We start from the raw sequence: 25,230 nt of genomic DNA, 5'->3' as shown, positions 1-25,230 counted from the left end.
AGCATGTTCCCTCATCCAGTGACACTAACAGATGTGTTTGAAGGATGCTACTGGGCTCATGGTACATTGGAAGTGCAAACAGATTAGCAAATGCATTAGAGCTAAATGACACTAATGATATGGAGGGCTGAAAGGGACAAAAAGGATTTGTGGGTTGGATATTCCTGATTGGACATTGTAACACCAGTGTTGTTGCATGGTTTTAAATGGTTCATATACTGTAATCTATATGAATCTTTTGAGTTATGGTCTGAGGACAGGTGGTTTTATGAGAGGGAGGGAGTGCTAATGTCATGTATCGTCATTATTTGGGTAAAGTCAAATGCAGTGTTGGGTGTAATGCAATACTAAGTAATTAATTACTGTAATTAAATTACTTTTTCATTGAAAAAAGTAAAGGATTACTCATAATTTTTCAGAAAAATTTAATTTCTTCTAAGTTACTTCTGATGTAATACTGTATAGACTATAGAACAATTCTATATAAAACAATAATTAATATAAAATCGAACTTTAACGTATAATGTTAAAATATGTGTTCTATTTTAACGCTGCCCCCTTAAATTCTTTGGCTAGTTAATGAATAATTTATTTTATTTTATATGATTTATTTGAAATAATTTAAAGAACAGTTTCATTTCTATCCTTGCATTTTTCATCTGGTCGAGGATGATAAGGGTTTTAGAAAGCAATTAGTAATAAGTAATACAATTACTTTTTAGACAGATTAATTAGTACTGTAGAAGATGTAATTAGTAGTTAGTTATTTAATTACTTTTTAGAGTAACTTACCTAACACTGGCTAAATGTAGTAAAAACATTTGAGTGATCATCTCTGATTAATTTCAAAGTGGATATGTTGCTGTTTTTAATATTTTTCACAATGTTTTAAAAATCATTGATGTGCTTTTTCATAATAATAATAATAATAATAAATACAAAACTCAAAAGATGTTTTACAATTCATCAATACAAAAAACAACAAAGTTTTCTTCTCTTACGACCCTTCAATTTAGGCCCCAAAGTAAATATTTCACAGATAGATGAATCAAATTCACAGGTTATTGGATGACGCGGACTGTCAGAAAGGCAAACAATCAGTTGGTCTCTTGCGCCACCGTGTTGCATGCTTGCAGTCCATCTGTGTGGCTGAATCAGAAATGAGGAAAAGCAATCGTGGAAAGGTCAGACAGCCGTGGTCTGTTTGATGCTGTGAAAGCTGATGCGGGTGGGGGAGGTGGGGATGGACATTGCCCGTGCCACCCGAACTCGCAGAGCATGATTATCCTGCCAGCGATGCCAGCGCTTTCTGGCTGCAGAACGCACCTGCAAAGTAGAAATGTGCATTGGTAAATGGTATTGCATGGGAAAATGTGGACTTTTTTTTAACTAAAAATTTATTCAAATGCTACACGCAAACTTCTAAGCAGACACACAATGTCAGATAAAGAAAATGATACATCTAGTACTAAAAGTAATTTGTTGTATGCTTAATGTACAACACATTTTCTGCACTGATTGTGGTAGAAAATCACATGAATTCTGTGAATTCTGATATATTTAAATAATTTCTTACTTTCTATTTCCAAATAGTTATTCAGATTCAAAATTGCTGTACTCTGGTTGCTTTATATGTGATAGCAGAGATGCAATGAAAATATAAATAAATGGAAGAAATGTTAATGATCTTAATTAAAAACAAGACTAAAGTATATGCAGAGATGTATTGTATTAAACTCTTATTCTGATGGAATTCTTTAATGGTGATTGAAGCAGAAGAGAAGGACTGGCCATTTGTTGGAAAAGAACAAGAAATGACATTTCTTAAGAGTTTCAAAACCTGTTCTGTAATATATTTGGAATAAATAAATATACCTTCAGTATATGAAAGCATACTTTTTGAAAATTGGAGATTGAAGGCCTATATTTGCACTAGAACAAATCTCAATTCCAACTGTTTGTCTTTTATAATCCACACTCTGAAAGTGAAATGTGATTTTGAAACTCTAAAAGGTCTTTGTTTTCATTTAAAGGACACATTTTTACATAGAGACATTGTTTTTACCCTCAATAACCTATTTGTAAAAACAAAACTCACAATAGTCTCTCAATCTACAGTCCAGTGAAGTAATATGGACCTGATTAAGAGCTTTCTACCTATCAAAAGAGCTTCAGCAAATGCCGATAAAAGGAGCTATAGGAAGAGCTCAGAAAAAGAGTCTTATGTCTGCATTTAGCCAGTCAGGCATAAGAGATTATGTTGTTGCCTACTTCTTTATTTTGACATAATATCTAAGGGTCACAGTCGGTTTTGACGTGATTTGATTTGATTTGATGTTGACAGTCTAGATATTTGGTAAGATGAGATAAGCATGATAACAAGTATTGTCCATTTTTTGTGGAAAAATGTTTTTTCCATCTTGCCTGGGGTCATAACAAAAACTCAAATGATTTGCTTTCAGACATATCGGATACGAAGAGCGGCAATCATTCCTGCAGACTGCAGAATAACAACATTCAAAAATTACATAAATACACAAATTAATGAATAAACAAATATGTGAGTGGCAGGGACCCCAAACAATGATTTAATTATATATTATACTCTATGTCTTTAATAAGTTGATTGGTAAAGCTTCATCTACATTTCCTGAGGCCAGAGAAACTAAAGGTTTAATATTGCGAAAAAAAGGTCCATCATTTGCTTAGCGATCTCTGGTATACTGTAAAGCTAATTTGTGGAGATAAGGGCCAAACAGAAAATAATTCTATAAAATGTGAATATATAGTTATAAATCCTGAAATATTTACTGCTGTATATATTCTGATTTTTAACTACATATTCAGATTTTACTTAATTATAACCTGTCTTCCCCATAATACACAGGCTATATGTGGAATTCTGTGGCCAATTATGTTTTTTCTCCCCAATTTGGTATGCCCTCTTCCCAATGCACTCTAAGCCCTTGTGGTGTCAGAGGACGAATCTCAGTTGCCTCAGAGTCTGAGATGTCAATCCACGCATCTTATCACGTGGCTTGTTGAGCGCGTAACAATACCATCCATAACCCAAACCCCACCATTTACATTTTAAGAGTGAAAATGTAACTTTAGGATCACACTCACCATTGTTTATGTAAACATGATTACTTCCTGGTATCCACGGGACTAGAACCCATTTCTCAGAGGTTGCTTGCGCAATGTGCTACCAGTTGCGCATGCTAAAACGTGATAAGATAAAAATAGACAAAAACGATTGTATGACAAGTGGTTAAATTGGTGGATAAATATCTGATGGCACAAGTCAGTAAATCAGCAGTATGGGGTGATTTTAGGGGACATGAACTTTCGGAAGCTATATGTCGATTTCCTGTGTCATCATGTTGTATTTCCTGCATATAGCCGTGCTAGTTTCATGTCAACCAGGCCTTTTTCTTCTCACAAAATTAAATTATTTCCACTCAAATCAATATTTCATGTCCATTTATTTGTTTATTTGGTAAGTAGCCATGTGATAATTATAATAATGTTATAATGTTTTCAAGCTAATTTCATGCATTTTGCATAAGCCTTTTAATTATTAGACCAAAGCGTTTCAAAGATTTCACGTTATTATACATACACTGTTAAACATTCATGTAAATTTGTGGCTGAATTCTTACAACAATCTACTGTCATTCTAAAATACAACAGTTTGCTGTAAAAATTTTGCATTCTGGCTAATTGTGAAAAGCTAGTGACATTTTGGTGAAAGCTAGTGACATTTTGAACCAGATATTTTAAAACCCAAAGTGTAGTAAAGATCTGTGGCTTATTGTCAGTGTTCACGCTGTTGACACATAAAAACAATACTGGATCCAACCCTGTCACCCTCATTCTTCACTTGTTTAAATGCAATTAAAAAAGTACAATTAAACCTTTAAAAAATGCGGTATAAATGCAAAATAACAGTATTGCACTGCATTGTGGGATCCTAAAACTGTGAAATACAGATCAGGTCTTGTGCTTGAATAAGTACTATATATGTTTGGGCTGCATCAGGGTTTTATGGGACATGTACTGATTTTTTTATTCAGAATTAATAGAGTTCAGAGCACTATTTAGTGTTTTAAATAGTTGTTTTATTTAAAGTCACCATTATGGTGATTGGCATTTGCTTTCTTCTTAATGTTCTTCCAGCCAGTGTTAATGTGTTGTAGTTCAATACAAACATTTTCACTGTGTTGCCTGGAAGGAAAAAAGCTAAATGTAAGGTCAGACTATGAGTCTGATCATAACTTGCAAATGCCACTAAATGAGGCAATAGCATTATACAATACAGAAGTAATTCAACTATAAGCATTCAAAGAGAGTTCTGCAATGCAGATTTTGATACTCTAGAGTTGGAATAAAACGCAATATCCGTGATTTATTCCCACTGCACGCGTGTTTGATTCGCCACATAAAGGCTGATTTACTCTATGTACAGTGCGAGTTGCAGGTGCAGTTATTTTACCGCTACAGATACTGGAATCTTTCGCTAAATTAATCAAAGTGAAACTATCTTCATCTGTCTGATGTGTGATTCAGATGGTTCAGCAGGTTTGTGTCAGGACAAGTTAATGTGGCACCTTTAGACTATGATGTTTTTTTCCGTCTTAATTTAGCTTCATTAATCGTCACGTTACTGATCCTTTCATAATAATAAAATATATATATATATATATATATATATATATATATATATATATTTTTTTTTTTTTTTGTGCTAATTTTGTGAAAATTAATCATAGATGTCATCGTGGCACTATGGCATTGAAATACGATTTATATGAAATTAAGCAAACAGCTATTTAATGCTTCACTGTTGTTATGTAAATTGTTGTTTAATTGTTGGCCTCCCATGTCCCATACATGGGTATAGATTCTGACTCAAAATATTTCAACACAAAAACTGGACTGCTGTTGATCTTATCTTTTAATATTCATATCCAACTGATGGAGTCTTGATTAAATATTTAAATTTTTTGGTAGAAAAGATCTCTCAGATCCCACTAATTTAGCTGTCTCTGGGCCCGTGTCCTCATCCCTGCCCAGTTTTGAAGAGGCTAGTTTGACTGTATATTGCTGCCAAGTTATAAAAACGAGTCCAAAAAAGATACATACTTTCCTAGCCATTTAACTACTCACACCAAGTAAGCTACAATTATTATCCAGACCTTTGCTGGGAAGGAAATGTAGATAGCGGACCTCTTGGCACTTTAATTGAGTAACATTAAAAAACATTTATCTACTTTTAGCACCACACAGTGGACATTTCACCTTAGAACTGCTGCAATACGTGTACTGAACAACTTGATGTCATTATGCAAAAATGTTGCAGAAGTCATGTAACTTTCATGAGATCAGGTTGCACCTTTTATGACATTAACATCCTTTCCACACATTTTACCCAACAATCAGCACAGAAAATATGAAAAATGTATGTAGATTCCACATGGACCAACAACTTAGTGTGCATTACAATAAAAAGCCAAAGAATAAAAATGAGTATTACTTATATATATATAGTAGTTTACCATTCTTTTTGGGCAAGGAAGAATTACTGGAAACAAACTGATTGTCATATACCAATTGATCCTGATATAAAGATTAAAAAATTGCATGAGGTATATCAGGTGTTTCATGTAAGTAATACAAAAATGAGCCCATTAAAAGAGCTCAGTTTGCAGGGTGCTGATAAATTGTAATAGTGTAATAGCCTCCCACATAATAACAGGTTTGTGTGGCAGAGAGGAGATAAGGTGTCAAGGTGTTATGGCTGGTGAAAGGGCCTGCATATTGACAGAGTAATCTTCCAGCTCTGTCCACCCGTGAAATTACACATATCATTAACATACCTCCCCATTTAGAAAGCAGTAAAATACCGACACAAAGAATCCCTGTGAGGAAAAAAACAAAAAGTCAACATTAGCTAAACAGTCACTTCAATTAACACCAGACAACATTACGAATGCTTTGACACTTTATCAGGATGGCAATGGTGCATTATACAGCCACATTAATATAGATATATATTATTCATTATCTACTCACTCATGTAATTCAAAACCCTTCGATTTTATTTGTCCAACAGATACATCCGCAATCTATCCAGCGCTTTGAGAAAAGTTTTCCCCAAAGATAAATTAGAAGGATTTGGGGCATTTCACCTTCTAAGGTGCACAATGTAGTTAATGATTCAAGGAGTTCGGTCAAATCTTGGATGTCACTGTCTTAAAAGCCATCCTTTGTCTGTAATGGATATGACATTCCTAGTGAAAAAATAATATACTTAAGCACACTTTATTCTTTGGTGCTTCAGTATACTAAAGTGTATTGCTGGCAGACTACAAATTGGTATACTTAAAGTCTTCTAAATACAAATTTGGAATTGATGCACTTTCATTTGCCGACAGCAGTGCTTTGGTGCAGCTAAAGATGTGTTAAGTATACTTGGTTGTGCTAAAATGGAACTATTTCAAATATACTTTGAGAACACAAGTAACAATAGTGAATGCTTAACACTATAGTTATTACTCTCACCTATGTGAAGTTTGTTTGTTACTCTCCCTCAGGAAGTCTCATGCTGAAACTCGTAGGAGAGCTATGTCCATGTGTTTTCTCCCCATTTGGAATGCCCAAACCCACTACTTAGTAGGTCCTCGTGGTGGCGCGGTTACTCACCTCAATCCGGTTGGTGGAGGACAAGTCTCAGTTGTCTCCACTTCTGAGACAGTCAATCTGCGCATTTTATCTTATCACGTGGCATCTTATCAGGCATGACACCGCGGAGACTCACAGCATGTGGAGGCTCATGCTAATCTCTGCGATCCTTGCACAATTTTCCTCACGCTCCATTGAGAGCGAGAACCACTAAACGCGACCACGAGGAGGTTACCCCATGTGACTCTACCCTCCCTAGCAAACAAGCCAATTTCTTTGTTAAGGAGACCTGACTGGAGTCACTCAGCACACCCTGGATTCAAACTCACAACTCCAGTGGTGGTAGTCAACATCAATACTCGCTGAGCTACCCAGGCCCCTAAGCATAGTGAATTTTAGATCTACAGTTAATAATACACACTGATAAGACTGATGACATTGAAGAGATATAATAAATCTTGCACAATGTTGCACAGGATTACATCTATCTCAAAACAAAACTAATCTCAACCAGGGTAACTCAAACTATAACCACTTTTCATAACATAAAATGACATATTGAACATTAAACTGACCTTGAAACATAACTACAACCCCAATTACTTTTAAATGTTAGTTAATAAAACCTCAAACAGTCCCCAAAACCTACACAGACAGACATAATTAATTATGCAAACACAACAGCCAATAGCAAGTCCCCAAGCAGAAACATCAACAGACGTTAAAGTTTATTCCTGGAAAGGACTATAATGATATAGTTATATAACTATATACTATAAACCTGACATATGATTAAAATAGTTAAACGTACCATTTTGCCTTTGCACAAAGAAAAGTGAAAAATACATCTCATCACTGATCTACAAAGGCCTCTGGCTTACCTATTCAACTTACCTCTTCAAGTCACACAATGCTGCTTTAAAATGGTATAAGACATAGGGCATACTGTATCTGTGCAATGTTGTTGAAGACACAAACAAAAAGAGACTGTCTGGTTGAGACTTATTTAACAGATATATAAAGAGGAGGAACACAAGATCCCACAGTTGAACCAATTCAATGTTTCAGTAGTATCATCATCGATGGCTTAACAAAAAGCATTTCATTTTGTTGAAAAATAAATAATGTTTGAGCAGCAATGTGTGTGAACTGAAAATGATGACAAGCACATTGCCAGTCGCTCTTGTGGAAGCAGATTTAAATATTTTTTTAGTCTGATTGCGTCAACATTCAAACTGTAAGTGGACAGTTTTTGACTAATATTTATGTAGATAAATAACTATAACCACAGTGTTTTTGACTATTTTGGAAGCTGGTCTGGTATAAATTGGGTGTACAACCCACTCTGCATACTGACTACTTAATGTTGAATTGATGCTATCACAACCAGCCTGGTTCTGGTGTGGTGACTGCACATGTACATTTAATATCACTCTTGTGTTTTAAGGAATGTGCATTGTGCAATTAAAAAAAGTACTCAAATTATTTTTTTAATTATTATTTTTAAATTAATACGTTTCCAGCGTTAGTAACCTCTTGTCATAAGACATCCGAGTTATAAGAGTTTGTTCTCTGTTAATATAACAGTATGTTTAAATGCAATGCTCTTAAAATTTCTCAGAACAGACATGGCTTAATATAATATACATTATACAGTATATATAGGAAAATATTTGTCATATTACTAATATTTTTGTGCTCAAAGAACAATATTATGACTGCTTTTAACAGTTCAAACAAGTTGTAGAATCATAAAATAAGTTCCCCATCTGTCGCTCACTTCGATGTTGTGTTGAAGAAGCGACACTAGGGGTCTCTCTCTTGAATGCCGAATATACCTCTGATCTATGAAAAAAGGCCAATGAGAAGTTGGCAGACAGAATTTTCTTGCACATTTTCTTCAGAGCCGATGGTCGTGTATGCAGCGAGCAGCGAATCACACACTTGTTCCTCTTACCTCTGAGCGATTCTGCTATTGGATCTACGGCACACTTCAATGGCTTTCTCCTTCTCTGCACGGCAGTGCAGTTTGCCCCAGGGTGCTTCGACAGTGCAAAACTTAAGAGTTTATAAAAGAGTGATTTTCTCTAAAAAGAGTATTCCCTCTAAAAGAGCAATACACAGCGCCACTGAACGTGTTTTTCGGGACGTGTCTTTATAAAGATGCCTTTCCGCCCCTGTGTAGTTCCTGGATGCGGTAGAGTGCTCTCCACTTCAGACGGCCACAGGCGCTGTCTTGTGTGTCTGGGCTGCAATCACACCAAGGCAGCATTTGTGGATGGTTCATGTTCTCACTGTGGCAACGTTGCGGTCGCGGCTTTCCTTCCCACGGGATTGAGGACGACGCGGCTGGCGATGGAGGCAATCTGGGGATGACAGCGGGCTCGGTTTCGCCAGGTACGTCCCCGAGAACCTCCCACCCCCCGACACGCTCGTCTAGAAGACGCCTCCGCCAGACCTCCTCCTCAGTCACTAACCGCCCCCTGCCGGGATCCTACCACGCCCTTCAGAGACCAGGTAGTGAACCTGCAAGCGCTGCCCCGGGAGGAGGCAGACCCAGCCCCTTCGTTGCTGTGTCCGGTACGTGCTTTGCGTATCTACTTGGACTGCACGCAGAGCTTTAGACGTTCTGAACAGCTCTTTGTTTTCTTTGGTGGACAGCGGAAAGGGAACGCTGTCTCCAAACAGAGGCTCTCCCACTGGGTGGTGGACGCCATTTCATTGGCCTGTCGCACCCAGGCCATGCCCCCCCCCCCCCTGTGGGTCCGAGCACACTCAACAAGGAATGTTGCGTCCTCATGGGCACTGGCCAAAGGCACCTCCCTGGCAGACATATGCAGAGCAGCAGTTTGGGCAACACCTACTACCTTTGCGAGATTTTACAATTTCAGGGTAGAGTCAGTTTCGTGTTTTCTCAGGTCCAAGCCGGTAGAACTCGGTAACACGCTGACAGACTGACCGGGTGGATCGCTTGCACCTAGCGCCATTTCCCTCGGTTGAGGTAAAACCGTGCGCTTCTTCTCTCAGGAGGTCCCACTCACTCGGCTCCCTGAATGACTCCTCCCTAGCCCTAGGGGTCCGCAATTCAGCGGAGGAATTCGCCGACACAATCCACTGTGGGTACTCAATCTACCCTGTACTGGAATAGGTGCTCCACAGGTCAGGGCTCCTACGTGGACTTCCCCCTCTGTGTATTTTCTGCTGTACGGTCTCCTTACGAGTGGACCCGCGTCTCCCTTGGGCAGTTCCCACTGACCCTCAGTCGCCATGTCTGTAGCAACTCCTCCCTCCGAAGAGGTGGGCTCTACCACCGCGCCACTTCCCACATCTGAGCTAAAAGCCAATGTGGTGTATTTCGCCACTTTTACCTCCCCCTCTCTGGGCGGGTGTGGTCTCCGCAGGGTATTTTCCCCTTGAAAGAATAGGAAACTGGATAAGACCCCCTTTCCACGATGCGTGTAAGGGCCCCAGCTGTTTTGCTCTATGAAAGAAACATAGAGATAAAAGAGGCCCGGCTAGGCTCGGCCCATTCCCAGGTTGGCAAGCATCACCTTGTTCCCCTGTCTAGGGAAACTATAAGGGTTCCGATGACTTTATGGGGCATTGGGGAAGGGTACGTGCAGTCTGATACAGCTGGTCATTTTGGCAAGTCAAGTACCTGCCCGCTACTGTGTCAGCAGTACACGTACACGGCTCAGCGCATGGCGTGATTTAAATTGGACCCCTAGTGTCGCTTCGACACAACGTCGAAGTGAGCGACAGACGGGGTATGTCTAGGTTACGTATGTAACCTCCGTTCCCTGATGGAGGAAACGAGCCGTTGTGTTATTAATTTTCTGGTTTTAATGGGACCAGAACCTCTGTCTTGGGGCAAGTGTGTTACTTCCTGGTTTTCAAGGGACCAGAATCTGTGTCTTGGGGCGAGTGGGTTACTTCCTGGTTTTCAAGGGACCAGAATCTGTGTCTCTGAGTGAAAACAATTACTTCCTGGTTTTCATGGGACCTCAACCCATTTCTAGGTGCAAATGTGATTACTTTGTGTTCACATGGAAGCATAAACCATGTCTTGGAATAAACGTGATTACTTTCAGGTTTTCATGGAACCACAACCAATGTCTAGGAGCAAATGTGATAACTTTCTGATTTTAATGGGACCACAACCAATGACTAGGAGCAAATGTGATTACTTTATGGTTTTCTTGGGACTACAACCCATGTCTCAGAGTGAACGCAATTACTTCCTGGTTAACATGTGACCAGAACCTGTGTCTCAGAGGAGAACGCAATTACTTCTTGGTTTTCATGGGACCAGAACCCATGTCTCTAAGGTTGCTCATGCACACTGCTATCAATAGTACCAGAGGGAAAAGTGATAATTTTTTGTGGAATCGCATTTTTCATAATACACACCTTTTAAAAGAAGCCTTCCAGAAAATCATACTGTAGTTTCTGTAATGCCTTTAAGTCCCCACTGAGCAGTTTTAATGAAAAACATAATTGAAAATTTTACCTTACTGTTTTGTCTTTAGGCTCGCATTTCAGATGGTGCTTGTCAGTAATTTGGCAGAATAGGGTCAATTTCAGGGTACACGGACATTCAAGTCCAAGTTCCTCTCAGAAACTACAAATAAAGGATATGAATTATATGGACTATTTTAATTGTGCTTTAATATTTTTGAGCCTTACAGCCTAAGTCCACATTCACTTTCATTGTATGGAAAAGAGCAGCATTAACATTCTGCTAAATACCTCCCTTTATGTTCTTTTTGGGGAATAAAATTTGATGTTTGGAATGGTTCAGTTTCAACAGTATGAAGAACAGTAAATGGTGACAGAAATGTCATTTATCGATTAAACAAAACTCTTGCACACTTTCAGAATTAAATATTTTTGGCCTTGTTTGAGATGCAACAGATTATGGCAGTTTGACAGGGGGTCTTGTACCACAGTCATTTTTCACTCACTACAAAACAAAAGAGCTCAGAAGCAGAGAGCTCATCCATGAATAATTGGCAGATGTTGTTACAAAGGTGTCAGCTCCCATTCTAGCTGAGGGCAGACTGCAGCGAACAATCAAAGGCTGCTGTAATATAATGTTCTCCATGGAAACAAAACTATTTTTCACACTGAAGCATTTAAAATATTTATGCAAGCGGAAGAGGAGACAGACTCCAGACCTTAAAGTGACTGGTGCCGTCCTCTTGAAACAGCAAGAAAGAGAGAGATCACGCTTAAAATTGACATAAGACCAATAGCAGTTCCTAACTGTCTCGTATGTATCAAGATGGAAATCAGTGGCAATTTCTTTCATAATACTGACATCTCTACAGTTCATTCAGATATACACAGCACAAGTAATAGGGTGTTTCTTCAACTACAGGCAATTTTATGTCCCAGGGACTGATTTTTATTGCAACAAAAAGATTTCAACTTTTTTATTTTTCATGGTTTGATTTGACAGTTACATTAAAAATTCAATATTAAAGGAGATTAGATAAAAATCATGAATGAAGAAAACAAAGAAAAATCTACGTAATCATTTCTAATCAAGCTGTACTTTTGTCAAAGTAGGCAATAATTGTGGAAATATTATGTGTGTGCATTTATGATACACACAATGGTTATTGTCAATAGGCCTCAGAAAGACATAGGAGTCTGCAATTTTGTCCCAAAATTTTAATTGCATTTTGTGGTGGAAATTACATTTGTTTATTAAGGCTTTGGGCAAAATAATAATAATAAATAAAAATAATAAAACAATTTGTTTTTATGTATATATATATATATATATATATATATATATATATATATATATATATATATATATATATATATATATATACACCGATCAGCCACAACATTAAAACCACCTGCTTAATATTGTGTAGGTTCCCCTCTTACCGCCAAAACAGCGCCAACCCGCATCTAAGATGTTATACTTCTCACCACAATTTTACAGAGTGGTTATCTGAGTTACCGTAGATTTTGTCATTTCGAACCAGTCTGGTAGTGGTGGGCATTCCGGCTCTTTTCAGTGAGCCGGCTCATTCGGCTCCCAAACGGCTCTTTAAAAAAATTAGGTTTGGTTTTTTTCAAGTCAAACAGTTTGCGATAGTTTGACTATAAGTAGTGTTAAAACAATTCTAATTAAATTATTAAATGAAATCATACTCTACCTTAACCACAATGTATTTAAAAATGCATTGGTTTGATATGCAAAAGACTGCTATTAAACGTTTGCATTTAAAGTATAACTTTAAATAGGGGGGATATGAGCGTGATATGAGCATGAAGCGATCGTCTGTGTTCCGCAACTGCTTTCGGGTCCTTGAATAACATATAACGTGCGAGTAAGGGCAGCCGATGGGCTTTCTAGTGCCCTCCTAGGGTAAGATGGTGCCCCCCTAGGGAGTTGGTGCCCTATGCAGATTGCGTAGTATGCGTGTAGGGAGCGGCGGTACTGATAATAGAATATTACACCATATAAAAAAAATCAATAACAATTTGCAAAACTGCAGAATCCCAAAAATTTTAATAAATGTAAAAAAGAAGGATGCCATTACACATGTGCATTTAAAGTATAACTTTTTAATGTATATAAACAAAGTGCATATAAATTTAATAATTCAGCAGGAATGCAATCTGAACAACATAATATGTTGGCTCCGCCCTCCCTCACGCATCATTGGTTCATTGGTTGACACTGCGTGTCTGATTGACAGTCTGAGCAGACAGTCAGAACGAATGTGTGTGCGCTTGAGCATTTAGGCCTATATTATTTTATTTATTTTTTTGTTCTTTGAATTAGTTAATTCTATTCATTTAAATATTTTGATTATTCATATCTTAGTTTTTTTCATATTTTTATAAAGAGATTCGGCTCTTCTGATATGCGAGCTGGCTCCCAACATTCACCTACAAGAGCCGACTCTTAGAGCCGACTCGTTCGTGAACGAAACATCACTACAGTCTGGCCATTCTCTATTGCCCACTCTCATCAACAAGGAGTTTCCATCCACAGAACTGATGCTCCATGTATGTTTTTAGTTTTTGGCACAATTCTGAGTAAATTCTAGAGACTGTTGTGTGTGAAAATCCCAGGAGATCAGCAGTTACAGAAATACTCAAACCAGCCCGTCTGGCACGAACAATCATCCATGCGATTATCTGATCAGCCAATCATTTGTCAGCAATGCAGTGCATAAAATCAGATACAGGTCAGGAGCTTCAGTTAATGTTCACATCAACTATCAGAATGGGGAAAAAAAGTGTATCTCAGTGATTTGGACCATTGCATGATTGTTGCCGCTGTTTTGGCGGCACAAGGGGGACCTACACAATATTAGGCAGGTGGTTTTAATGTTGTGGTTGATCGGTGTGTGTGTGTGTGTGTGTGTGTGTGTGTGTGTGTGTGTATATATATTCATATCTACACCTAAGACATAGTTCGTAGCCAAATAAATACATTAAAAAGAGTGTGAAAAGTGTGTATTAAAGGAGTTTCATCTCTACAAAAGTATAAATAGTTGAGGAAACATCCAATAATGCATGGTTAAGAAGTGACTCCCACGTAGCCATTAATGCAGTGATGGACAGCTGACATGTAGATGATCTGTTTGCCTACACTTTTCCTATAACTGTTTGGAAAATTGTCATAGTAGCAAACTATCTCCCCCACACTTACAATTTACATAGAAATGCAGTACAGGTTAACACACACAGATCACTCGCCACATTCTATATAAACTGCATCTGTGTAATATAAATTGCTTTAGAAAGCAGGTTAATAAGTGACAGATTGCAAAGCAGCAATTAACACAGAGCAGATGTTGAGAGAATCTGGAATCTTATTACAAGCTGTTTTGTGATCAATGCATCTATGTGTTATATTGCTTCTTCTATAAGAGAAAAACAGGCAGAATGTTTTGGAATAATGAAGGGCTTAAAAATAATCTTTTTTAGAGTGAACTAGTCCTAAGACAGTCGTATCTCTACTATTTTTGGTTCACCTTGAGGATGAAGTACTGGTTGCCCGAAAAATACAAAAAAAGAAGCATTTTGTGAATTTTAGCATAATGTTAACAACATGTTTTTAACAGCTGTTTGATGTTGTAAGAGCCAAAATAAATTGTAATCACACCTAATACAAAAAAGGTTGTTTTTGCTATTCAGATCAGTCATCCCCCTGGGTCTGCTCATGGCATCTCTCAAGGTACAAAGATTTGGAACATACGACCACGCTATATCAGTCTTCTTCTGCAAATTTCTCTGAACTGAGACAGAAATTCTGTTCATTGAATGATGGGGGTTTAAGTATCAGTACATAAACAGCATGTTGGTAAAGTACTGCATAGCAATCCTCACCTGAAATGACTGTAGAAATGAGTTGAAATAGATAAAAACTATTTGAGATATGTCATCCTCGCCTGGATTCACAAAGAATAACATGTATGTAATTCCAAGCAAAGGCAGCAGCACTAGAGTAGCCTTCACAGCTTTCCTGTAATGACAGAGAGAGAGAGAGAGGCTATACAAATACAATGTACACATAGAAGTTTTAACATATTAATGCATTTATGCCTACGTAGCTAGGCCAGTGCCTTTCAAGGGTCTGTTTAAAAAAGCTAGACAGAGTGCAACAAAATGGAACAAAACAGGTGTCTCGAGAGACAAGTTTTAAAAGTTGACTGTAACATATTTAAATTTGGCGCTCATGGCTTGAGATGCTGAAAAACGTTGAGATTTTTATATTTTGCAGACGTCAAATCAGTCTAGCGCTTGTTTACATCAAGACAGATGGTTAATATTCAGAACAGTTCCATTAAAAAGTAAATAAATAAAGCCTAGTAGACCTATATGATTTTCATGAATTTCAGTTCCGTTAACGGTTCCTGGCCATGTAATTTTTTTGGAACACTGTACTAAAATACTCATGTTTCCTACAACACAATTCAGTGGCAGCAATACTGAATCTACAGTGTGAAACACACAGCGTCTCCAGTGTTGTCTGATTCCCGATCAAATGACTCTTATAAGCCGGTTCTTTTTAGAGAATCAAAATCATAGAGTGTCCAGTGTTGTCTGATCCCCGATCAAATTAATCTTATAAGCCGGTTCTTTTTAGAGAATTAAAATAATTTAGAGTGACCAGTGTGGTGTGGTTCCCAGAAGAATGTCTCTTATGAGCCAGTTCTTTTGAATTTACTGTTTGAAACACAAAGCGTGTCTAGCGGTTGTGGACTGGGAAGAGAAATTGGCCCTATATTTGAGATAAAAACCAGCCCAAAAGTTGTTGAGGGGGTGTTCGGCCGATCGGCTCCGTTTCGTGGCCGACCCACCGGTAAAAGTCCCGCTTCTCCCTATGGCCAGTCTGCCCCTGGTGTCTAGTGTAGTCTAATTCCTTAACAAATGACTTTTATGAGCTGTTTTTAGTGAATCAAAAACATACAGTCTGACCAGTGTTGGGTCCAGCTCGAAATGAATTTAGAAGTGTTACTGTGTTATGCAAGGTTGCACTTAAGGCTTGTGAGACTTTAATCAGATTTGATTTCTGAGTAAAACTGATTTGTTTTATTTGCTCTGTTGAAATCAGAAATGATCACCTAATTTGCTGACAGGCTGCCTGAGGGCAGTAAATGCAATAAGAATTGCATTTCTTATTTAAATAATTTGTAATGGAACCAATAAGGAATCAGAATAGATTATAAGAATTAGAATCGGAACAATTGTTAAATTCCTTATGATTCCTATCTCTACTTCACAAGGATTTTGCAGCCGATATAAAATTCAGCAACATCAGGACATCAGAGTGATTTTATTGGGCTTTTATTCTCTAATTAAGTCTCCTAAAGACTCATTGAGTCATTGGTCTAGTCTGGTGATGCCTCCTTATGCGCAACTTGCGTGTATGAGAGCATTACGAAAATGTTTGAGATATTTGTTGAATAATTTGAGAATGTTGATTCATAGCCATGAAGCAGTTCAAATGTAGTTTTTGCATTAATCATTTTAAATCTAATTGGCTTCCATGGCTGTATGGTAAAAAAAAAAAGCCATATCAGAGCAAACATATACATATCACAATACATATGGTTGAAAATATGTAAATATTCATTTTTAAGCCGAGTAACATGAAAGCAGTGGTACCCTGCTCTCCCTTGTATCACTAACTACCTGATGCATCTACGGTCAGACGTGAATCTCAAACCATCAACTGCTTTTCACTGATTTCTGCTCTTCAGAACTGTGTGCTTGAGAGGTCATGCTCCAAATAAGCTCTTGAAACTAAATAATTTGTCTTCCAAACTGATTCATTTCCTGTTGCCCTTGAATAGTTTTTCAGTGGCACATTATTTGATCTCTTATCAAACATGACAAGAAATACACCAGTGATGAACAATGTATGACGTCTGATGAGAAAATGAGGTGTGCGTCTAAAGTGTGCAGTAATGAGTTTCAGAGTGTCATTGAGAGCTAAACACAGAGCAATGCCATGGCAACCATGGCAACACTCTAGCACTGTGGCAGTGAGTTTTGCTTGGGAAACATTCACATTTCGTCAGAACATTTAACAAATAACCAACAACAACTAATTATAGTGATTTAGCAAAAATGTTGTATCAAATGACCAATAAATCACTACGATCCTGAGGTTTTATGAACTCTGATAGTGAATGAAATCTTAGCAACAAAGAAATCCTGCTGTTTTTTAGAAAAGATTAATTTTACATATAGCTTGTCCTCGAGACACAAACTATCTCCATTAAGACTTTGCAAATCAAGTGAAATGCCACAAGAGAGTTTGGAAATGCATTACCAGTAAACCTCAGATGAAAGACACTCTATATTTTCTGCTCTAACTGAAGTAAGCATTGCCCTGAGCTACTCACACACCAGAAGTCAAGCATGCAGGTCCACATTTTCAGAATTTCAATAAATCAAAATGACATATAGTGCAAGGATAAAAAAAAAAAAAAAAGATTAAAGCCAAATATTACATTTTGTTTTAAGTAATCTCAGCTTTTTCATAGTCAACATGGTCTCATTGTGAAAAACTTTCTATATACATTTTTGCAAAACTTGTCTTCAGGTACAATTCCCTGCCATTTCCAGCTGCTGGCCGGAGACCTCCAAAAGAGGGCAGGGTTAGACAGACAGACAGACAACACAGACAGACATATAGATAGATAATACAGACAGACAGAAAGATAGATAGATAGTACAGACAGACAGAAAGATAGATAGATAATACAGAAAGGCAGAAAGATAGATAGATAATACAGACAGACAGATAGATAATACAAACAGACAGAAAGATAGATAGATAATACAGAAAGACAGAAAGATAGATAGATAATACAGACAGACAGATAGATAATACAAACAGACAGAAAGATAGATAGATAATACAGAAAGACAGAAAGATAGATAGATAATACAGACAGACAGATAGATAGATAATACAGACAGACAGATAGATAGATAATACAAACAGACAGAAAGATAGATAGATAATACAGACAGACAGATAGATAATACAAACAGACAGAAAGATAGATAGATAATACAGAAAGACAGAAAGATAGATAGATAATACAGACAGACAGATAGATAGATAATACAGACAGACAGATAGATAATACAAACAGACAGAAAGATAGATAGGATAATACAGAAAGACAGAAAGATAGATAGATAATACAGACAGACAGATAGATAGATAATACAAACAGACAGAAAGATAGATAGATAATACAGACAGACAGATAGATAGATAATACAAACAGACAGAAAGATAGATAGATAATACAGACAGACAGATAGATAATACAAACAGACAGAAAGATAGATAGATAATACAGAAAGACAGAAAGATAGATAGATAATACAGACAGACAGATAGATAGATAATACAAACAGACAGAAAGATAGATAGATAATACAGACAGACAGATAGATATATAATACAAACAGACAGAAAGATAGATAGATAATACAGACAGACAGAAAGATAGATAATACAAACAGACAGAAAGATAGATAGATAATACAGAAAGACAGAAAGATAGATAATACAGACAGACAGATAGATAGATAATACAAACAGACAGAAAGATAGATAGATAATACAGACAGACAGAAAGATAGATAGATAATACAGACAGACAGATAGATAGATAATACAAACAGACAGAAAGATAGATAATACAAACAGACAGAAAGATAGATAGATAATACAGACAGACAGAAAGATAGATAGATAATACAGACAGACAGATAGATAGATAATACAAACAGACAGAAAGATAGATAATACAAACAGACAGAAAGATAGATAATACAAACAGACAGAAAGATAGATAGATAATACAGACAGACAGACAGATAGATAATACAAACAGACAGAAAGATAGATAGATAATACAAACAGACAGAAAGATAGATAGATAATACAAACAGACAGAAAGATAGATAATACAAACAGACAGAAAGATAGATAATACAAACAGACAGAAAGATAGATAGATAATACAGACAGACAGATAGATAGATAATACAGACAGATAGATAGATAATACAGAAAGACAGAAAGATAGATAGATAATACAGACAGACAGATAGATAGATAATACAAACAGACAGAAAGATAGATAGATAATACAAACAGACAGAAAGATAGATAGATAATACAGACAGACAGATAGATAGATAATACAGACAGACAGATAGATAGATAATACAGAAAGACAGAAAGATAGATAGATAATACAGACAGACAGATAGATAGATAGATAATACAAACAGACAGACAGACAGATAGTCAGACATGGTAGATATACAAGATAAAGATAGATAGATACACAGACAGACAGATAGATAATACAGACAGACAGACAGATATATAGATAGATAATACAGACAGATACATAATACAAACTGACAGACAGATAGACATACAAGATAGATATACAAGATAGAGACAGACAGACAGACAGACAGATAATACAGACAGAAAGACAGTTAGATAGATAATACAGACAGACAGAGAGAGAGAGAGAGAGAGAGAGAGAGAGATAGATAGATAGACAGACAGATAGATAGACACATAGATAATTCCAACAGACACAGAGAGAGAGAGAGACAGACAGACAGACAGACAGATAGATAGATAGACACATAGATAATTCAGACGGACGGACGCCAGGTGAAATTAACATGAGGCTCTACAACAACTGTGTGTTTTATTCACTTTCCTGCTTTTTCCTGAATTAAATGGCTGATTATGACTTCATAAATACTTATTTTTCTCTCTATTACTCATAACCTGCTATTTTACATATTGACACACTTTTATTCAAACACATTTTTTTAAAAACTATATATTTTAATCCTTGTATTACAGACCCACCTACTGTACATATATACACTTATTGCTATTCAGTTAACATGTGCAGTAGCTCAAGATAGGACACTTAGAGTTGGTGGACTGCGGTTCAAGTCCAGTCATGAACTCAAGCAGACACGTGACATTACACAGTCATGGAAGCAGCACGAAATGAGGTGGTTGCTTCAGAAAATGTACTTTTTCATTTTGCTTCTGCATTTAAAAAAAACTAATGGTTAGATTTAGGCATTAATAAGCTAAGAATGTATTTTTTTACTTCTCATATATATTTTTAAACACCAACGGTTAGGTTCAGGCAAAATGTTTAGGTTAGGGAGGTGTTTTAAAAAAAATATACATAAAAACATTCACCTTAAAACCGCATCTGAATACAACATCATGTTATTTGCTTTTGTCGCCCCCAGCTGGATATTTAACTAGAAACATGCAGCCAAATATGTTATACAGCACATACATTTTGAATTGCAAAATTGTTGTCATGTTAACGTACATTTCATGAGACCAGGCTGTATATTATGATCAATTAATTTTCAGAATTTAATTTGGATATTTTACAGTGAGAGGTGAAGGTTTTAAGTGAAAGACTTTATGGTTAGGTTTAGGGTTTGGGTTGGGTTAAACCTAGGGAACACCATAATATCGTTGTCTATTGATTCTTTTATTTTAGGGTTAGGGTGGGAGTGCTTGAGATGTGGGAGTAAATAGTATTAGGTTTTTGAATGAGCCAACTCAGACAACTTCTCATCTCATTTATATTACAACCTGTCATGAGACCTAAAAGGTACAGAATAAGGTACTAGTGCTTTACCTGTATTGTATCGTTTCAGATGTTGTCGATGCTCTCAACTTCGTCATTAAAATACGTACAATGTTGAATAGGAAAACAAAGTTGATCTGTATTGGGGTAGCAGAGGAAACAGGTAGGTTAATGATCATTTAAAAGTGAAGTTATTAAAGGAATAGTTCACCCAAAAATTACATTTTTTTTTGTCATCACTGACATCACTGACCACTTTATAGTCAATACTTAAAAAAAGATGCAATGCCAGTTAATAGTGAACTAAGCTAGCTTTCTGCCTACATCTCTTTTATGTTCCACAAAAGAAAGAAAGTCATTTGTGTTGGAACAGCACAACGGTGAGTGTATGATGATAGATTTTAGGTTGAACAAAGGATTTGGGCAGATGTAGTCAACAATCTTGAAATGCCTTTATCCTTCTCTACAGAATATGCAGAAATGTCATATGCAAAAATGCTCATTCAGACTTTGGAATTATGTACTATTGTTTTTCTGCAGAGTGGCTTATGTGATAATACTATTATGCTAAAAAAAAGCCAACACAACTCCTTATCTAACATCAGTTCAAGAGTAATCTCAAAGATCAAGCACTTTGTCTGACAATTGGAGCCATTGCTATTATGTAAAAAGCTAATATCCAGGCATGGTGGACAGACTGCTATTTGCTGTTGTCAATCATTTTTAATAGTGCTCTTCAACAACGCATATGAGCATTTCAATGCATTTGGGTGTCAAAATGTTTCTACTGCTTTAGGAATGCATCTGGGTTCCAGCTCTGTGTCCGCTATACGTTCTGCATAGTATTATTGTGTTGGAGGAATTGACAGCAAACACAAATTTGAGCTGTTATACACAGTCATATAAGTGAGGAATATATGACAGAGCCATTGTATTGCAAATTACATATGAATTACAATGACATTTATGGTTTTGAAGAACTTGCAGTTCAACTAAGGTACCTGTGAATGAAGAGAACCTACATGCACTTTATTGGAGAATACAATATAAGTACTAATAATACTTACAAGCAGAACTAAAATGACTGGCCCTTGATAAATGTAGTCTATATACTTCCCAGGTTCCTTCCCAAACCAGCATCTGAAACACAATACATTTTTGTATTAGTGTAGTCATACATTAGTTAATGCATTAGGTTTCACGAACAAACATTGACCAATTGTATTGTACAGCATTTGTGAATTTTGTTTACACAAAAAAAAAAAAAAAACAATAAAAAAAATTCCAGTTCAGGAATTTCAATTTGAAAAACAGAATTCCATTGAATTGAATTGAGTAATCTTAACGAGGCTAAAATATTTTCTGAGTGTAATGTTAATTCATCAAAACACAACTGTTCATATTAGTTTAGCTAAAGTTAACTTACAATTAAGAGTTAATACAATTCTAAATGTAAAAACTAAATGTGCATTAGTAAATGTAGAGAAAATAATTTTCCAAAACAAAACTAAATTTCACCTTCGCCTTGCTCAATCAATGAAAGTAAAAGGTAAAAAATAATTACAACAATAAATGATGCACATAAATAAAGAGCAGAAATATGGCAGTAATTTGAGCCTTTTACTGGAACAAAACCCACCAGAGGCTGTTGTCATTACCCATAGAGGCCTGTTTACCTGTTCAGACAACACATTTCATATTGAATTTGATAAACCCTGGGGAATAAATGAAATGTTTTTTGTCGGTTGAATATACTGCCACAATGAAATAAATGATTTACTAAGGAATTGAGAGTGGCCATGAGCACCAAAGGGGCCATTCAGTAGCATAGTGTCTTCTTATAAATGCCTACAGTACTTACATAAATGAGCATTGGCAATGTTATAATACATTCTCTTATGGCAGACGAAAAAATTCTCATAAAATTAAATTGAAGGGGGAGAGACAAAAATATTAAAGACTTTGGATGTGCTCTTTTGACTCGGGGAACCACCCAGCAACCACCCTGATCACAATATTATTGAGTTTTGCATAGGCCTAATAGCCTTTAGAAATAAAACAAAAAAATCACATTTGGAGCATGAATATTTCCTAGTATTGAAATCACAGGCTCAAGTAAGATATACTCAACAATGAACTTCCTTTTACTCTCAGCATGAGCTCATTTCACTATTTCTTCTTTAAATCAGCAACTTACTGTTCATTTTCACTGTAGAGTTTTCCAATGGCCCACGCAATAATTATCGGACATGGTATACCTGCAAGAGAGAGAAGATGCATTTGCATACATTTGCATATCTCACACTTTACACACTTAGTAACAGTCACTTTTGGCTTGCCCAATGGGGGCCTATAGACAATCATTTTTTAAGAATTAATTATTAACTTATTTGCCATCCCAGATGTGTGTGACCGTCTTTCTTCAGCAGAACACAAATTAAGATTTGTTTGAAAAATGTTGAAGCTCTGTAGGTCCTTGTAATGTAAGTAAATGGGTGCCATCAGGCTGCTGGCTGTTTGACGTTCCAAAAAGCATATTTAGGCAGCATAAAAGTAATCCACACAACTCCAGTCAGTAAATTAATGTCTTCTGAAGCAAATCGATAGGTTGGTGTAAGAAAAAAAATTGATCAACTTGAGTTGTATGGATTACTTTTATGCTGCCTTTAGTATGCCTTTTGGACCATCAAACAGCCAGCAGCCTGATGGCACACGTTTACTTACATTATAAGGACCTACAGAGCTTCAACATTGGCGTCAGACTTTCAGCCCTTGGGCAGACCTCTGCTTTCTGCGGACTGGAGTCCCCTTGCAGCAGGTGTCCAGATGTGTCGTGGTGACCACAGACACCCCTTGACAGGGTTGGGGTGCAGTGTGCAACGGGCACGCTGCCTCTGGCCTCTGGACAGGACCCGGCAGCATTGGCATATCAGAAAGTCATACACATCTGGAATGGCATCAGCGTAAGTGAATAATGAGAGAATTTAATTTTTTTGGATGAACTATTCCTTTAAGGCATGATTTTCAATCGTGTTATTCATTTAAACCCCACAATGGAGACATTAAGACATTTCACCATCATTTTCCATTTACTGTTACAGCATAAGTTTTGTAAAGCTGCTTGGAAACTATGTGTGTTGTGAAAAGCACTATACAAATAAAAATGACTTGACTCGATTTATTGAGGAGTAACCTACTAAAAGTAGTGATACTAATGATTAAAGGAAGTAGCATTGTAGTGTGATAAAACACTACATAGCTAGAAAAAAACAACAATATTGCATGCAGATAGGCAATAATAAAATGCATTCTCCGAAACCGTCCTCTAAAGTGTAATTCATTTTAGTGAATCGGCTCATGCTTTTTTTTAAAATGTTTAAATTGCTCTAGCATGTGCTTGCGCAAGAGGATGCCACAATAATAAACTACATTGATGTCTTTATTGTGCCGAAAATGCTGAAAGCAGCTAACTTTAATAGAGCAGATCAAATGAGAACATAGGCCCAGTCGCTGCACCAAACTGAGACATTCTGAGCCTGAGATGTTTTGATCATGATCGAAGGAATGTAATTGTGCTCTGGAGCGTTTGATCACACCTATTAGGTTAGCCTGGTTTCCACAAAGCCATGTTTAACAATGGGTTGAACAATGTGGACTGCTTAAACACCAACATTTCCCTCAATTAAATGGGCAGGTAGCAAGAAATCCAGGAATCTATGAAGAAGTTACAAGGAGAAGCCATTATACTGGCCCCAACTGAGTTATCTGGCCCCAGGAAAAAGCGGTTTGTACCCATCCAACAATAACAAGTATGCTCAGATACAAAGATAAACACCAATTCAGTCACATCAACTTGAATGCATTTCACAAACTGAGCAAAAACCAACAAAATTATCATCTTGCAATATGCAGCTGATGCCATGAAACAGACTCTGATTCTTGCAACAGGATCACAAGGGATGTCGGCCTGTTGTTTCCAATAGATATGGCAACCTAGGATTGGCAACATTATGCCGACTCACCGACAAGTGGCATCTCTTATCAGACATCTTTGCATCGGCTCCAGTGTGTTTACCTTCGTTCGCATAATCAGTGTTTAGCATGATTCTGAGTTTGCATTTTCCCCTCTTACATAATTTTTCTCCACTAATGGTTAGGTGTAGGTTTGGATTTGGGGGTTCAGTTTATAACATATGCATTCCCCTTCAGCCTGTACAGTAAAAAAAACTCTCTTTACAACTCGCTTTTGACGCACCTCCGTGATTTGAATCACACACTGACGTGGCTTCCCTACATTCTGTAAAATAATTTGATCAAATATCGTCATGGTTACTGTTGTAACCTCCGTTTCCCGAGGGAAGGAATGAGACGTTGTGTCGAATGA

At 36.8% G+C, this 25,230-nt stretch overlaps 1 protein-coding gene across 1 annotated transcript in view; it reads right to left on the bottom strand.

The window, feature by feature from the left end:
* Nucleotides 1-1,185: 1,185 nt before the first annotated feature.
* The window catches only part of LOC127644660 (corticotropin-releasing factor receptor 2-like), a 158,016-nt gene continuing 133,971 nt past the window's right edge, over nt 1,186-25,230 (bottom strand). Inside the window, exons 7-12 of the mRNA XM_052127963.1 lie at nt 23,044-23,104; nt 21,914-21,986; nt 20,898-20,983; nt 15,049-15,184; nt 5,880-5,921; nt 1,186-1,326 (exon numbers count right to left, since the gene is read on the bottom strand). Of these exons, the coding sequence (XP_051983923.1) occupies nt 1,186-1,326; nt 5,880-5,921; nt 15,049-15,184; nt 20,898-20,983; nt 21,914-21,986; nt 23,044-23,104 (539 nt within the window). The remainder of the gene's footprint in view (nt 1,327-5,879; nt 5,922-15,048; nt 15,185-20,897; nt 20,984-21,913; nt 21,987-23,043; nt 23,105-25,230) is intronic.

The sequence above is a fragment of the Xyrauchen texanus genome, chromosome 6 (assembly GCF_025860055.1).
Source record: "Xyrauchen texanus isolate HMW12.3.18 chromosome 6, RBS_HiC_50CHRs, whole genome shotgun sequence".
NCBI lineage: Eukaryota > Metazoa > Chordata > Actinopteri > Cypriniformes > Catostomidae > Xyrauchen > Xyrauchen texanus.
Note: the sequence above shows the minus strand (reverse complement) of the source record. Positions and strands in the feature narration are given on the sequence as shown.